We start from the raw sequence: 13,905 nt of genomic DNA on the forward strand, positions 1-13,905 counted from the left end.
ATCCCTTTCTTCTTCAAGAACCTTGCCTTTCTTGCAATTTCTGCATTTGTTTTAGTTAGGTGCTCATTAATATAAACATTTGAGCCCTTCAATTTACGGCCCTGTCTGAGCAGGTCAATTTTATGCTTTCGGTTAGGAAAGCGGACAATGACGACATGATTACTTTTCTGGTTCCTTGCTGGAATAATGTGGCATGCCTCAATATTGTGTCTATTTATAGATATATTTTTATCATGGAGGAAGGCTGTTACCTGAGCCTCAGTTGAATCGTCACGGTCCGCACTCTCGTCTCGCCTCTCTCCATTCACAGCATGAGCGTAAGACCGTGGCTTAATCTTCAATCCAGTTATCAAGACATCGTTCATTCGAGTATACTGCTCCAGGTCTGATACACGAGCTTCCAAGAAGTTAACCTTGTTCTGCTGTTCCTCATTTTGCTTCTTAAGATCTGTGATTTCATTCATGAGATTCAAAATAGTACGTTGTTGCTTGGCTATAGTCGCCAGTTCCTCACCCATCATATTCATGGCTGCTTTTAACTCCTCTATGTCTTTTTTGATTTCTTTTGTGGCCATCTTGTTTGTTGTTACCTAAAACACAATCTGAGCGGCAACGCAGGACCGGCAGTCGCTCCGCAACGAGTCAGTGAGCCACTCCACAGTGACTAGGCTATCACACCGTCCCCAGCGAAGTTCACGCGAACCAAAGCCTCACCCGGCGTCCACAGAAGCAACTCCTGGTCTACCCCGACCAGCCTCTGGGTCACCTTGCGCCCGGGAATGCTCGCCTTCCTCGGCGACCACACCGTCGGAAGCGGCCTCCTCTCTGGTTCCCGCTGCTCCACGCGCACTCCCGTCGAGCCAGTCCCGGTCCAAACTTTCTCAAGCAACTTCAAAAGTTGTAGTGATGCACAAGGTAGCAGGAGCAAACAGCTTCGAGCCCCTGCCGTGCTATTACGAAATCAGTGATGAAGTGTGTTGGTTTTTGACCCTTTTGACTTTGGTTATATGTTTTTTTTATTTATTATTATTAAGGCCTTTGGACAAAAAAAATGACCCGTCACGTCATTGACCCATTTACAGTAGGCATAATTGTTATTGCGTATGCAGCATGAGTCAAATACAATCTTCTGTTCGTGAACAGTTGTATTTCATTCATTAATCTGACTACTGTTTTTACTTACAACAATTGCTCGATCAATATTATTATCACATATTTTACATTTTTAACTGTAGGTACCACACACAATTTAATATGGGTAAGTTTGTGTATATTTTACACGTAGTACAATACTGTATGTGCTGCATATAAACACCAGACAGATAATGATTTATTAAACAGATGGTCTTTACTCATCTCACTTACACAAAATAAATGCAGTAATAGAAAGCATAGAAACGCACAGGTGAAATACACTGAAAATGATATGCATTTAAAATTTTGTCGGGTTGAAGTCATCCCTCCGGATCTTCTGTATCCACTCAGCCCGTACCGCAGCGTCAACAGGGAATACATGAAAGCTGACTTCTCTGTTATAACGTGACGAAACTGTACATAACGGCACACAACAATGAAGTGCTGAGGCGGTCATCCTCCGAAAGGCAAGTCACCTCCCTTGAATCCTAAAAACACTCAATGTGAAAAATATCGCTGTGGTAATGGAAATCGGTCGCTCTTGTCTCTCGCTCTCGCTGTCAGATCACCGGAAGTTTTTTACCGGAAGTACTGGCCCACACACTCAAGTTCGAAACGTCAACGGTCGCCATTTTGTGCACGGAGCGAATTAGCCGTCCACATTTTCTCCTCGTGGTGCTAACTATAATCGCAAAGTCCACGACATGAACTATCACACTGTAACTTATTTAAGTGTCTGTAACTCACTCTTCGCGCAGTATAGTATGTCACTTATCATAACAAACATTAAACTTGGTGTTTTACCAACTTTTAACTCGTATCTGTCACAGCACCATCTTCACGTGTGTCTCCATCTCATTTCATTTAAGTTCATCCTCCTCCCTTCCTCCATGACCTCTCACCCCGCTCCTGATTGGACACTCTTGTATCAAAGTGAAATATATATTACAATGAAAATAACCAAAATAAAATATTGGCTTATGGAAATACTCTTTTTTCCATAGGGCTACAGGTAGACTGCACGTCTGGCCATATCTTTACAAAATACCATCATAAGTGATATATACAACTATATCATTTTAATTTGACTAGGAATTAGGCTCAAAAGAAACAGTATGCTGTTGGGAGAGTGTTTTTATATTACCACAGCAATCTTCAGTGGATTAAAAAATGTACTAGATTAACGATCGATCAATCAACAAATTAAACTCACTCATAGTCATACTGTCAATAATTTACGTAAACGTCATTCGAATTTGACAAATAATCAATTTTCTTGTCCCTAATAGTCAACATAATGCAGGGGAAACTGTAAAATGAACTGCAGCAGTGCTAAACTTGCATCATAAAATTACAACACTCGAACTATAAATGTATGAATTAAACTCACTGAGACTGTAGACAGTTTCTTTTCCATGCATCATTTTATTATATCCATGTATGTGGTTACAGTCAAATCATATAAAACAGTAGCCTGACTACGTCAGACTCCGTACTTCCGCTCAATTTCAGTTCGCTTCTGTACTCAGTCTGAGATAGCGACCTATCTCCCCGTTTTCCTCCGGCCTCAAAACAGCCGGCCAATCAACGAACAGAGGGGGCGGGCTGAGAGCCGTGACGTAGACGCTGATTTTACCGTGGATGTGTAGATTTACTTCACATAATCTGCAAAAGTCGTTCACAGCCATGTTCACTCCGGTATTTCGCTCGATGGTTTTGTTTTCGCATCATACTACATGTGTTTACAGTGGAAGTTAGATGCGGCTGAGCATGCGCATAACACACGCCATAACCAAACGTTATGTGATTGGCTTACGGGTAACTAATGATTTTAAACTTCAGACAAGCGCCCCCCCGCGAGAAAGAAAACGCTTTTCAATTATGCCCTTCCAGACTCTGTCTACGAAGCAAAGCGAAGTAGCAGAGTTTGGTATTACCAGGCTAATAAAACAGTGAAATCGCCCTCGAACTCTTCTGTCTTGCCTGCACTCGAGACGGTGACGTGAGCTGAGCTCCACTGAAAGTCTTCTTTTCTATTGGTTGTCGCTCGCGCAAATCGTTTCTCATTTGCATAAAGTTTAAATTTCTGAACTTTTGTCACATCTCGCGTCGCTTGACACGCCCACATTCTATCGCCAACGGTCACTGTCGCTCGTGTCGCCAGCGCTCCATTGAAATGAATGTGATCGTGTCGGTTTTTTGCTGCGTGTCGCTGGCGGTGTGAACAGGGCTTTAAGGCGGGCGTACATGGTGCGATTTTTGCTGTTTTTACGAGCTTGCAGATAATTTTTTTCACTCGGGAGAAATCGAGTGGAAATCAGTGATGCTCGCATGGTCGCGGCTCGCAACGTGTGAGAGGAATTACGAGCCGAGCCGAGAACGTTACGAGCACCTCCCGACATGTTTAAAAAATTCAGGGAGTCGACACGATTTTCACCAGCGTATAGGCTGTCCCCTATTGCCAAATCATACACAACCACACAGGCTAGATCGATGGGGCTATACTCAGTGGCAGCAACCATACAGCGTGCACATACACTGTCACACACACACACACACACACATTATTTGCACACACATTTATGTCATTTTTCTATCTTCTCACGTGATTGCCGCCGGCTCGGGATACAATTCGTGCAGGACAGTCGTGCCGTGTACCAGCTGCTTTGAAGCGATTATCGAGTTAACTGACTCGTAACGTGTGCAATATCTCATGACCTCCGAGTGTCCGAACTCGCACCGTGTACGCCCGCCTTTACAGTTATAACCGGCCCTTTCAGGGCAGCCATAATGCTAAAGTGGCCTTCAGTGAAAATGAGTTTGATACCCTTGCTACTGATTTATCATGCAGCTCAAAGCATTATGGGTAGAATCTCTCATCAATCTATTCTGATTCATCAAAACAGTTTCACTGATGATCCAGAATAAACAGAAAACCCAGGATAGAGTGGTTGAGTGAATGTGGTCTGGACTGTGTGTATGAGGTTCATTGTGTCAGAGACGTTGTAGAAGGACAGAGTTCCTGCACTGTGATCCACACACACTCCTATTCTACTGCTGATGGACTTTACAGGGAGTTTAGTCTCTATCTTATTGTGTTTGAATGAGTAACTGGTGGAAGAGCAGATCAAACTCCAGGACTGATCATTATATCCAAACCAACACTTTTCATTGTCTCCCTTCCTGCTGATGCTCTTATATGACACTGATATGCACACACATCTCCCACTCCACTCAATCTCCCAGTAACAGCGTCCACACACACTCTCTCTACACAACACCTGAGCATGGTATCCATCAAATCTGTCTGGATGATCAGGATACGGCTTCTCTGTGTAAGTGAATCTAATCTCTCTGTTCTCTTCAGACAGAAGGAGGCGTTTATTCAATGTGTTCAGATCCAGAGTGAACTGATGGGAATCTGATGGAGAGAAAACGCATCACAATCAGGAATTATGAATCAGTCTGAGCTTAAAATGTAGCTGAACTCTTCATGTTATGCAATATATCAGCAGTGTCTCAGTACAGTTTACCAGATATTCTGTGCAAATCATCATTTACATGATCATCTCTTATGTCATGTTTTCTTTCACCCTTCTACAGGAAGAACATGAAGACACTCAGCGTTTTTCTGCTTGTTTTCTTAGTGACTTACATTGTAGGAAGTCGTTCCTGGTTCTGGGAACAATGCTGGTGAAAGTGACTGTGGAACAGAAATGAAGAGTGTGATTGTCATGTCAAGAGAAAATGATCCCTGCATCCGTTCCTAAGACATTTCTAATATGATCTTCTACATGATATGAGATGATGGAGGATCATTTCTGAGAGCAGAATCTCCAGGACTTTACCTCTGTCAGAGATCTTCTTCAGCTCCTCTTTGCAGAAATCCTCCAGTTTGTCTTTCAGCTGACGGACAGATTCTCTCACGCCATCAAAAGAAGAGAGAGAACTGAAGGGATTCTCATTTCCGTCTGTAGATTCAGGAGGAGCTGAGAGAGACTGGAAACTCTACAGAAAACAGAAATCAAAGCTCATCACCTCCACACTTCATCAATAACCTGCACTACTGTCAGATTTGTGCGGCTCTTGTTGTTCTTTAGTAACTCTCCTCAATCCAGCATTTCACAGCATCAGCTTCATTCTTCTCATATTCATTACATCATGTTAGAGCTATAAGTTCTTGATTTTGACACTTAGACTATATGTGAACTTTTTTGGAAAACTCTTAGATGATCAAACAACTGGCAATAACATAAATGTAACATATCAACATAAATGTAACAGATCAAGTGCACCAATGGAGTCACATGGCAGAGTTGAGTAGATTTGATCAGGAAAAGCAGTTCAAAGGAACTGAGTAGACTGACCTTTATTTATAACTTTTGAGCAGTTAGTGACTCTGAAATTCACATGGACTCTTAGGAAACGATCCCAAGGTCAGGTTTTGTCAATATACAAGGTCAGGTTTTGCAATTGCTAATGTGGTGAAGTGCCGTCTACAGATAGCTCCGCCCCATGATTATTAACCGAGTGGTTTTAAGAAAGAGTATATAAAGGATTAGCGGGATATCGTGTCATTATTGTGTCATTTGGGCGTCATGGTTTCCGGTACTGAAGTAGGTGTTTGTTTGGCATGGCTACGGTTGGGCATCAATATTGTTTGTTGACTAACTTTTCTGCTCAGCTGGTGTCTGGTCATGGGTACTTATTGTACCGTCTAAGAGGTTGGTTCTCCTGCTATAGTTCCTGTTTAGAAAGAAAGTGTGTTTGTGAGTGACTGTTGCTCTTCTGCTCGGTATGTTAATTGTATTGTTCAGGAGCGTACGCGGGACTACTGAGTTTATTTGGTGTATGTACTGTATGATGCGCTATTTCTCTGTTCAGTGAATTGTATGACGGATTGGTTTGCCGGATATCTGACGGGAAGTACCGCTTGTCGGCCTGTAAATTGGTCATTTGATCGCGACATGACTTAGTCTCGACGCTGCTGTTTTGCTTTGGTTTTTGATTGCTTTTGATTATTTTTGGTTTTCTTGTTTGTCAGCTCAAATTATGGTGTTTATGATTTATTGAGTTTAACTTGTTATTCTTTTCAGAATTCTTTTTGATTTATTAATATTTTTGTGATTGTCTCCTTTTACTTATTTTGTTTCAATGTTATTTGTTTTTCTTTTCTGGTTTGGCTTTTTAAGCTTGCACTTAGATTTGAAGCCTTAATTTAATTTATTTGTTTTGTAATTTTGTCTTTATCTTCGGTAAGGGATATTTAATTTCTTTCAGTTGTTCTTATGTTTGTGTTATAATTGATTATTGCTGTGAGAATTTACAGGTCATGCTGCTGTTCTTGTGTGTCTAAATTTTTGATTTTGTTACTAATTGCTTTGATTCCTTCTCTTCCTTTTTCAGGAGCAGGAGTGACCCAGAACGGGCAGGCTATCTTTGGAGGGTGCATGGAAATTCTCCTCTTCCAAGAGTGTGCGGTGTAGGTTTTATTGCAGGGGTTACTCACTGCGGGCTGATTTGAAGCCCACTGCCTTAACCTGCCCTACTACTGGTGCACCCCAGCTCAGATCTTGCTTTTCTTTTTCTTTGTTTGATCAACCTGCTCATATATAAATCAGTGGCCTTATTGGCCACCACTAGTATTGTATTGCTACCAGTGGTAAACTATTTGTGATCACTTAACAAAATATCTATTTTGTACATATCCACGCCTCATTGTTTGGTGATTGTGGGAAGGAGATCGAACTTGTGTGCCCTTAGTTGGTGTTTCCCCAGCTAATTCAATGGGGTGGCGTAGTCGCTACTTGCTATAGCTTTGTATATGAGAGCGCCCTCGTTATGCCACACTAATATACAGCCAAACTTCCTGTTTGAGGACTTCACTTTCAATTTCATTATGTTACTGGTTTTAGCAGGTTTGAAGGTTATCTGATTTTTGGTAAACAAAAGATTGAAAAATGATAAGTAAAGAGATGATGGGAAATCTGGGTGAAACTGGTACCATCATGTTCATGGATTTCACATTGTTGAAAAACATTATTATATTTTTTAATCTTAGTGAAGTTTTGAGCTGTTGCTGTCTGGAAGCTCAATATAACTTTCAAAAGAAGTTGATCAGATGAGAGTTTGACTGGATGATGATATAATAACCGAACACACAGATCAACACTTCAGTCAACAGCTCATTCTGCTCTCATGAATTGTTTCTCTGTGAGTCTCTTGCTCAAGTCCACTATGACCCTGTTCTTCTAGATCTCTGTTACCTGCAGGAACTGGATGTGATCCTGTGTGTGTGAAAGCTGCTCCAGCTCAGCGTCTCTCCTCCTCAGATCATTGATCTCCTGCTCCAGTCGCTCCAGTCGTCCTTCAGCTCGACTCACTGCAGTCTTTTCCTGATCTCTGATCCGCTGTGTCGCCTCAGAGCGGCTTCTCCTAATGGAGCGGATGAGCTCAGTGAAGATCCTCTCACTGTCCTCCACTGCTGTCTGTGCAGAGTGCTGTTACACACACATCACAATCACACAATGAGCTTCAGTGAGTCCTGACTGAGACTTCTCAAACTTCTCTTCTTCTCCAGACTCACCTTATGAGACGCCACAGCCACTCTCAGCTGCTGAAGATCTTTCTCTCTCTGCTGGATCCTCTGCTGGAACGACCTCTGCGTCTCCTTCAGCTGGTGCTAAAGGACAAACCAATGACAGGAGAAACATCACACAAATCATCAGGTAAACAGATATGAATCCAGTATCAGTGAAGTGGTGAGACTGAGGGTTTAAAGATCTTTAAACTGCTCTTCTTCCATTTTTTACTCACCGTCGTGTCTTTCCAAATTTTCAATTTCATAAAACAAAAGAAGATATTCTGAAGAATGTCTGTTTTTAAAGCCTAAATAAAAATATGCTGACACATCAATAACATCAAACCTCACTAGCTCATGCATGTCACATGAATTAGTTTTTTTTAAATCATCAATTCAGACATAGATTACTGCCCTTGCGGTTGTATGGATTTCCTTTATGCTTAACTATAAGCATTAGACCAATCACAACAGACTGGGGGGGAATTTTAGGCGGGTTTTAAAGAAACTGAAACTAAAACAGTGTTCAGACAGAGGGTGAAAACAGACATTAAATATGTAAATGTATTCTAGTAGACCCATAAACAAAATTAAGAGCCTGTAAATTAGTATTATGAGACTCCTTTAAATTCATACCTGTTTCTCTGTCCTCTGAGCTGCAGCTGATTCAGTGTTGTGGTTTTTATGTTCATCCATCATACATAACACACATATACACTTCTGGTCAGTGCGGCAGAAAACATCGAGGAGCTTGTCGTGTTTCTGGCAGATCATCTCCTGCAGTCGTCCAGTGGCATCAGTGACTTTGTGTCTCTTTGCTTTAAACAAACTATCATGTTGTTCAAGGTGATTCTGACAGTAAGACTCCAGACACCCCAGACAGGACTTGACGGCTTTGCGTTTTCTTCCAGTACAGACGTCACACTGCACATCTCCAGCTCCAGCGTAACAGTCAGCAGAAAGTTTAGTCTTCAGTTTCTCCAGCACTTCAGCCAGAATGGTGTTTTTAGCTAAAGCCGGTCTTGGACTGAAGATCTGTCTGCACTGAGGACAGCTGTAGACTCTCATCTGATCCTCCTGATCCCAGCAGCCTGTAATACAGATCTTACAGAAACTGTGTCCACAGGGAATGGTCACTGGATCCTTCAGGAGATTCAGACACACTGAACACAGGAACTCATCCTGAGAAATTATGGCTTCTGCCATTTTACTGCAAAAATACAGAGATACAAACACACAACAGCTCAACTACAGTTCAGTTTCTCTTTCCCTGAACTGAACAGTTTCCTGTTTCCTGGTTCTGTGTTTGAATGATGTGTGCAAAACAGGCGTGTCTGTAAAGCAGCTTCCTCATTTCTGGTCCCACACACATTGTATTTAATCAGTTTCAGACACACACTCAAAGAATAAAAGTTACAGAGTAGCAAGACACCACCCTTAATAAAACAGTGTGAAGAGGCATGATGGTAATAACGGTCAACAGTGTTTATTGACAGTCTTTTGTGATCCAGTAAAATCCAAAATTATGCATACAATATTTACAAGGTGAGAAAAAAATTATATATATATATATATATATTATATATATATATACACAGTGGGTACGGAAAGTATTCAGACCCCCTTACATTTTTCACTCTTTGTTATATTGCAGCCATTTGCTAAAATCATTTAAGGTAAATTTTTTTCCTCATTATTGTACACACAGCACCCCATATTGACAGAAAAACACAGAATTGTTGAAATTTTTGCACATTTATTAAAAAAGAAAAACTGAAATATCACATGGTCCTAAGTATTCAGACCCTTTGCTCAGTATTTAGTAGAAGCACCCTTTTGATCTAAAACAGCCATGAGTCTTTTTGGGAAAGATGCAACAAGTTTTTCACACCTGGATTTGGGTATCCTCTGCCATTCCTCCTTGCAGATCCTCTCCAGTTCTGTCAGGTTGGATGGTAAACGTTGGTGGACAGCCATTTTCAGGTCTCTCCAGAGATGCTCAATTGGGTTTAAGTCAGGGCTCTGGCTGGGCCATTCAAGAACAGTCACGGAGTTGTTGTGAAGCCATTCGTTATTTTAGCTGTGTGCTTAGGGTCATTGTCTTGTTGGAAGGTGAACCTTCGGCCCAGTCTGAGGTCCAGAGCACTCTGGAGAAGGTTTTCGTCTAGGATATCCCTGTACTTGGCCGCATTCATCTTTCCCTCGATTGCAACCAGTCGTCCTGTCCCTGCAGCTGAAAAACACCCCCACAGCATGATGCTGCCACCACCATGCTTCACTGTTGAGACTGTATTGGACAGGTGATGAGCAGTGCCTGGTTTTCTCCACTCATACCGCTTAGAATTAAGGCCAAAAAGTCTTATCTTATTAAGAATCTTATTTATCACCATCTTATAGTCCTTCAGGTCTGCTTTCATGTGTCTTGCACTGAGGAGAGGCTTCCGTCGGGCCACTCTGCCATAAAGCCCTGACTGGTGGATGGCTGCAGTGATGGTTGACTTACTACAACTTTCTCCCATCTCCCGACTGCATCTCTGGAGCTCAGCCACAGTGATCTTTGGGTTCTTCTTTACCTCTCTCACCAAGGCTCTTCTCCCCCGATAGCTCAGTTTGGCCAGACGGCCAGCTCTAGGAAGGGTTCTGGTTGTCCCAAACGTCTTCCATTTAAGGATTATGGAGGCCACTGTGCTCTTAGGAACCTTAAGTGCAGCAGACATTTTTTTGTAACCTTGGCCAGATCTGTGCCTTGCCACAATTCTGTCTCTGAGCTCTTCAGGCAGTTCCTTTGACCTCATGATTCTCATTTGCTCTGACATACACTGTGAGCTGTCAGGTCTTATATAGACAGGTGTGTGGCTTTCCTAATCAACTCCAATCAGTATAATCAAACACAGCTGGACTCAAATGAAGGTGTAGAACCATCTCAAGGATGATCAGAAGAAATGGACAGCACCTGAGTTAAATATATGAGTGTCACAGCAAAGGGTCTGAATACTTTGGACCATGTGATATTTCAGTTTTTCTTTTTTAATAAATGTGCAAAAATGTCAACAACTTAAATGAACTTAAATGATTTTAGCAAATGGCTGCAATATAACAGAGTGAAAAATTTAAGGGGGTCTGAATACTTTCCGTACCCACTGTATAAATATATTTATATACATTCTACATTAGAATGGGGGGTCTATTACATAGAGGGTCTACATTAGGTAAGTATTGAGTATAATACTCGACTCTATCTCCCATACGAGTGTGGAGACAATGAGTCTCTCAGGAAAAATGCACTCGGAAGTGGACGGGCGAACCGAACGGTCAAAAATTCGAGATAAAGCATCGGGTTTGATGTTCTTAGAACCCGGACGATACTATAGTGAAAACTCAAAACGACTGAAAAAAAAGTGCCCACCGAGCCTGCCTGGAGTTGAGTCGTTTAGCAGATCTGATATATTCAAGTTTCTTATGATCGGTCCAGACGATAAAAGGTACCCCCAAACCCTCTAGCCAATGGTGCCATTCTTCCAACGCTAGCTTGACTGCCAGTAACTCTCTGTTACCAAATGCCATAATTACACTCAGCAGACGAAAAACGATGAGAAAAAAACGTGCAAGGGTGCATCTTATCATCCGTGGGTGAACGCTGGGAAAGAACCGCTCCTACCCCAACCTCTGATGTGTCGACCTCCACCACAAACTGACGTGATGGATTAGGGGCTACAAGAATGGGAGCTGAAACGAAGCAGCTCTTGAGGTTGGTAAATGCAGCCTCAGCTGCACCAGACCACCTGAATGTCGTTTTGGTGGAGGTCAAGGCAGTCAGAGGAGCGGCTAGTTGGCTGAAATTGCGAATGAAACGGCGGTAAAAATTGGCAAACCCCAGAAACCTCTGTAGGGCCTTACGGGAATCTGGAATTGGCCAATCCACCACAGCCTTAACCTTGTCAGGATCCATGCGCACACCCTCGGAGGAGATGATATAACCCAGAAATGGAACCGACTGTGCATGGAACGAACATTTCTCCGCCTTGACAAAAAGCCCATTCTCTAACAGCCTCTGGAGCATTCGCCTGACATGCTGAACGTGTTCCTGGAGAGAAGAAGAAAATATCAATATGTCATCCAGGTAGACATATATGAACTGATCTACCATATCTCTCAGGACGTCATTCACGAGTGCCTGGAAAACTGCAGGGGCATTAGAACTAGAAGTGCCCCCTGGGGGTGTTAAAAGCAGTCTTCCATTCATCCCCCTTCCTTATGCGAACCAAATGATAAGCATTATGTAAGTCCAATTTTGTGAAGACGGATGCTCCCTGCAACCGCTCGAAGGCTGAAGACCTCAATGGCAAAGGATAGGTATTCTTTACCATGATGTTGTTCAACCCTCGGTAGTCAATACACGGTCGCAGAGAACCATCCTTCTTCCCCACAAAAAATAACCCTGCCCCCGCTGGAGAAGAGGAAGGGCGAATGAACCCGGATGCCAGAGAATCAGAAATGTATTTCTCCATGGCCTCCCTTTCTGGAGCAGAAAGTGAGTATAACTTGCCTTTAGGCGGAGACCTGGCAGTAAATCTATAGCAGAGTCATAGGGATGATGCGGAGGGAAGAAGCAGCCCGGGACTTACTGAACACTTCCTTCAGGTCAAGATACTCACGTGGTACGTTAGATAAATCTGTGTGTTCATCCTGAAACACAGAACAAGACACAGAAGAACACACAGACATTAAACAAGCATGACAAAATTCACTCCAGGAGAAAACAGAATTCCTGCGCCAGTTAATATGCGGGTTATGGAGTGCCAGCCAGGGATGACCAAGCACCACAGGAGTAGAAGGAGTGTCAATCAATAGAAAGTCAATGTTCTCTGAATGATTACCAGAAGTGATCAGTTTTAAGCTGACAGTAGAGTGTGTGACGGAGGGTAGAAGTTGACCATTAAGTGCAACCACAGAAATGGGCTTGGAGAGCATCACCACTGGTATCTGGAGTCTGTGTACCAGATCAATATCCAAAAAATTACCCTCGGCTCCTGAGTCTACTAGAGCCTCACAGTCAAAATTCTGAGTCTGCAGTCTTAAACTTACTGGAAGATGAGTAGCAGAAAAAGAGGATTCAGTCCGTGCAATCCCACCCGTCAGTAACCGCTTACCTACTAACGGGTGCTGTCTTTTACTGGACACTGCAGAGCAATGTGACCGGCGTTTCCACAATACAAACATAATCCCCACTCTCTCCTCCTCTGTTTCTCCCGTGATGATAAACGAGACCTGCCCAGTTGCATGGGCTCAGAAGAATCAGGAAGAAATGCTGTAGTTTCGTCAGGAGAATTAAAAGTAGGATTAGGTGTAGATGTAACGTTGGTACTGACTCGCGGTGACCGACAACCTCGTCGACTTAGTCTGGTGTCCACTTGAACCGCCAGATCAATCAGTTTATCCACCCGGCGGGTAATTACAAGACGTAAATCTCGTCCTTTATGTACTCAGAAAGTATGTATAAAAATATGTCCCATTGAGCTTCGGCATTCCAGCCACACTCTGTCACAGTTCCCCCTGTCGCAGCTCTGCAAGAAGACGCGCCGCGTCTCTGCCCAAAGCAGCGCGATCAAAAACCTTTCTGAGTTCATTAGAGAAAGTTTGAAAGGACGCACAACACGGAAGTCTCTGCTCCCAAACAGTCTTTCCCTAGCTGCCCGCTCTTCCCGCGAGTAAAGTGATCACAAAGGCCACCTTGGATTCCTGTTGGAAACGCGGAAGGTTGAAGCGAGATCTATAATGAGCATTTGGCCAAAAAGGAACGACACAACTGGGACTCACCAGAGTAGAACGCAGGAGGTGGAAGGCGGGGTTCAGTGGAACGAATGGACTGGATCAATGGAATCATTGGATCTGCCATTGGGTGTTGTTGAGAAGCAGCAGCCCCAATACTTAACCCTCTGGGGTCTGGGGTGTTTTTGGGGTCCTTGAGATGTTCTGACATGCCCTGACATTTGTGCTTTTTTCAGTTGCTTATAAACATATTAATGGCAAAGGTGTAAATTCACTCTATATAGCACAAACAGGACTACCATAATATGTGAGCCACATGTATGTACATGTTTTCATTTTTGAGAGAATAATGTTTATGCATGGTTATCGAAAAAACTAAAAATGAAAGTTTCTGAAATAAGGCCACAAAACACATACTAAAT

General features: G+C 42.8%; 2 protein-coding genes across 2 annotated transcripts in view; one reads left to right on the plus strand and one right to left on the minus strand.

Moving 5' to 3' along the window:
• The window catches only part of LOC311289246 (membrane-spanning 4-domains subfamily A member 8-like), a 450,268-nt gene that overhangs the window by 114,136 nt on the left and 322,227 nt on the right, over positions 1–13,905 (plus strand). The gene's annotated exons all lie outside the window — the stretch shown is intronic.
• Positions 2,401–8,998, minus strand: LOC311289218 (tripartite motif-containing protein 16-like). Its single transcript, XM_084407041.1, has 6 exons — positions 8,351–8,998; positions 7,721–7,816; positions 7,401–7,634; positions 4,983–5,142; positions 4,790–4,837; positions 2,401–4,555 (listed from the first exon to the last, which is right to left on the minus strand). Exons 1-6 carry the CDS (start codon positions 8,918–8,920, stop codon positions 4,032–4,034), a joined length of 1,632 nt encoding a protein of 543 aa, XP_084263167.1. The 5' UTR covers positions 8,921–8,998; the 3' UTR covers positions 2,401–4,031.

This window comes from Rutilus rutilus (genome assembly GCF_951802725.1).
Source record: "Rutilus rutilus genome assembly, chromosome: 4".
Taxonomy (NCBI): Eukaryota; Metazoa; Chordata; class Actinopteri; order Cypriniformes; family Leuciscidae; genus Rutilus; species Rutilus rutilus.

Bases quoted from the DNA above. Each gene is read 5' to 3' on its own strand.
- LOC311289218 (XM_084407041.1), bottom strand. From the start codon at position 8,920: ATGGCAGAAGCCATAATTTCTCAGGATGAGTTCCTGTGTTCAGTGTGT. The intron at 7,635-7,720 runs GTGAGTCTGGAG...TGTGTGTAACAG, and splicing joins TGGCTGTGGCGTCTCATAAG to CACTCTGCACAGACAGCAGT. The intron at 4,556-4,789 runs GTAAGTCACTAA...TCTCTCCATCAG, and splicing joins CAGGAACGACTTCCTACAAT to ATTCCCATCAGTTCACTCTG.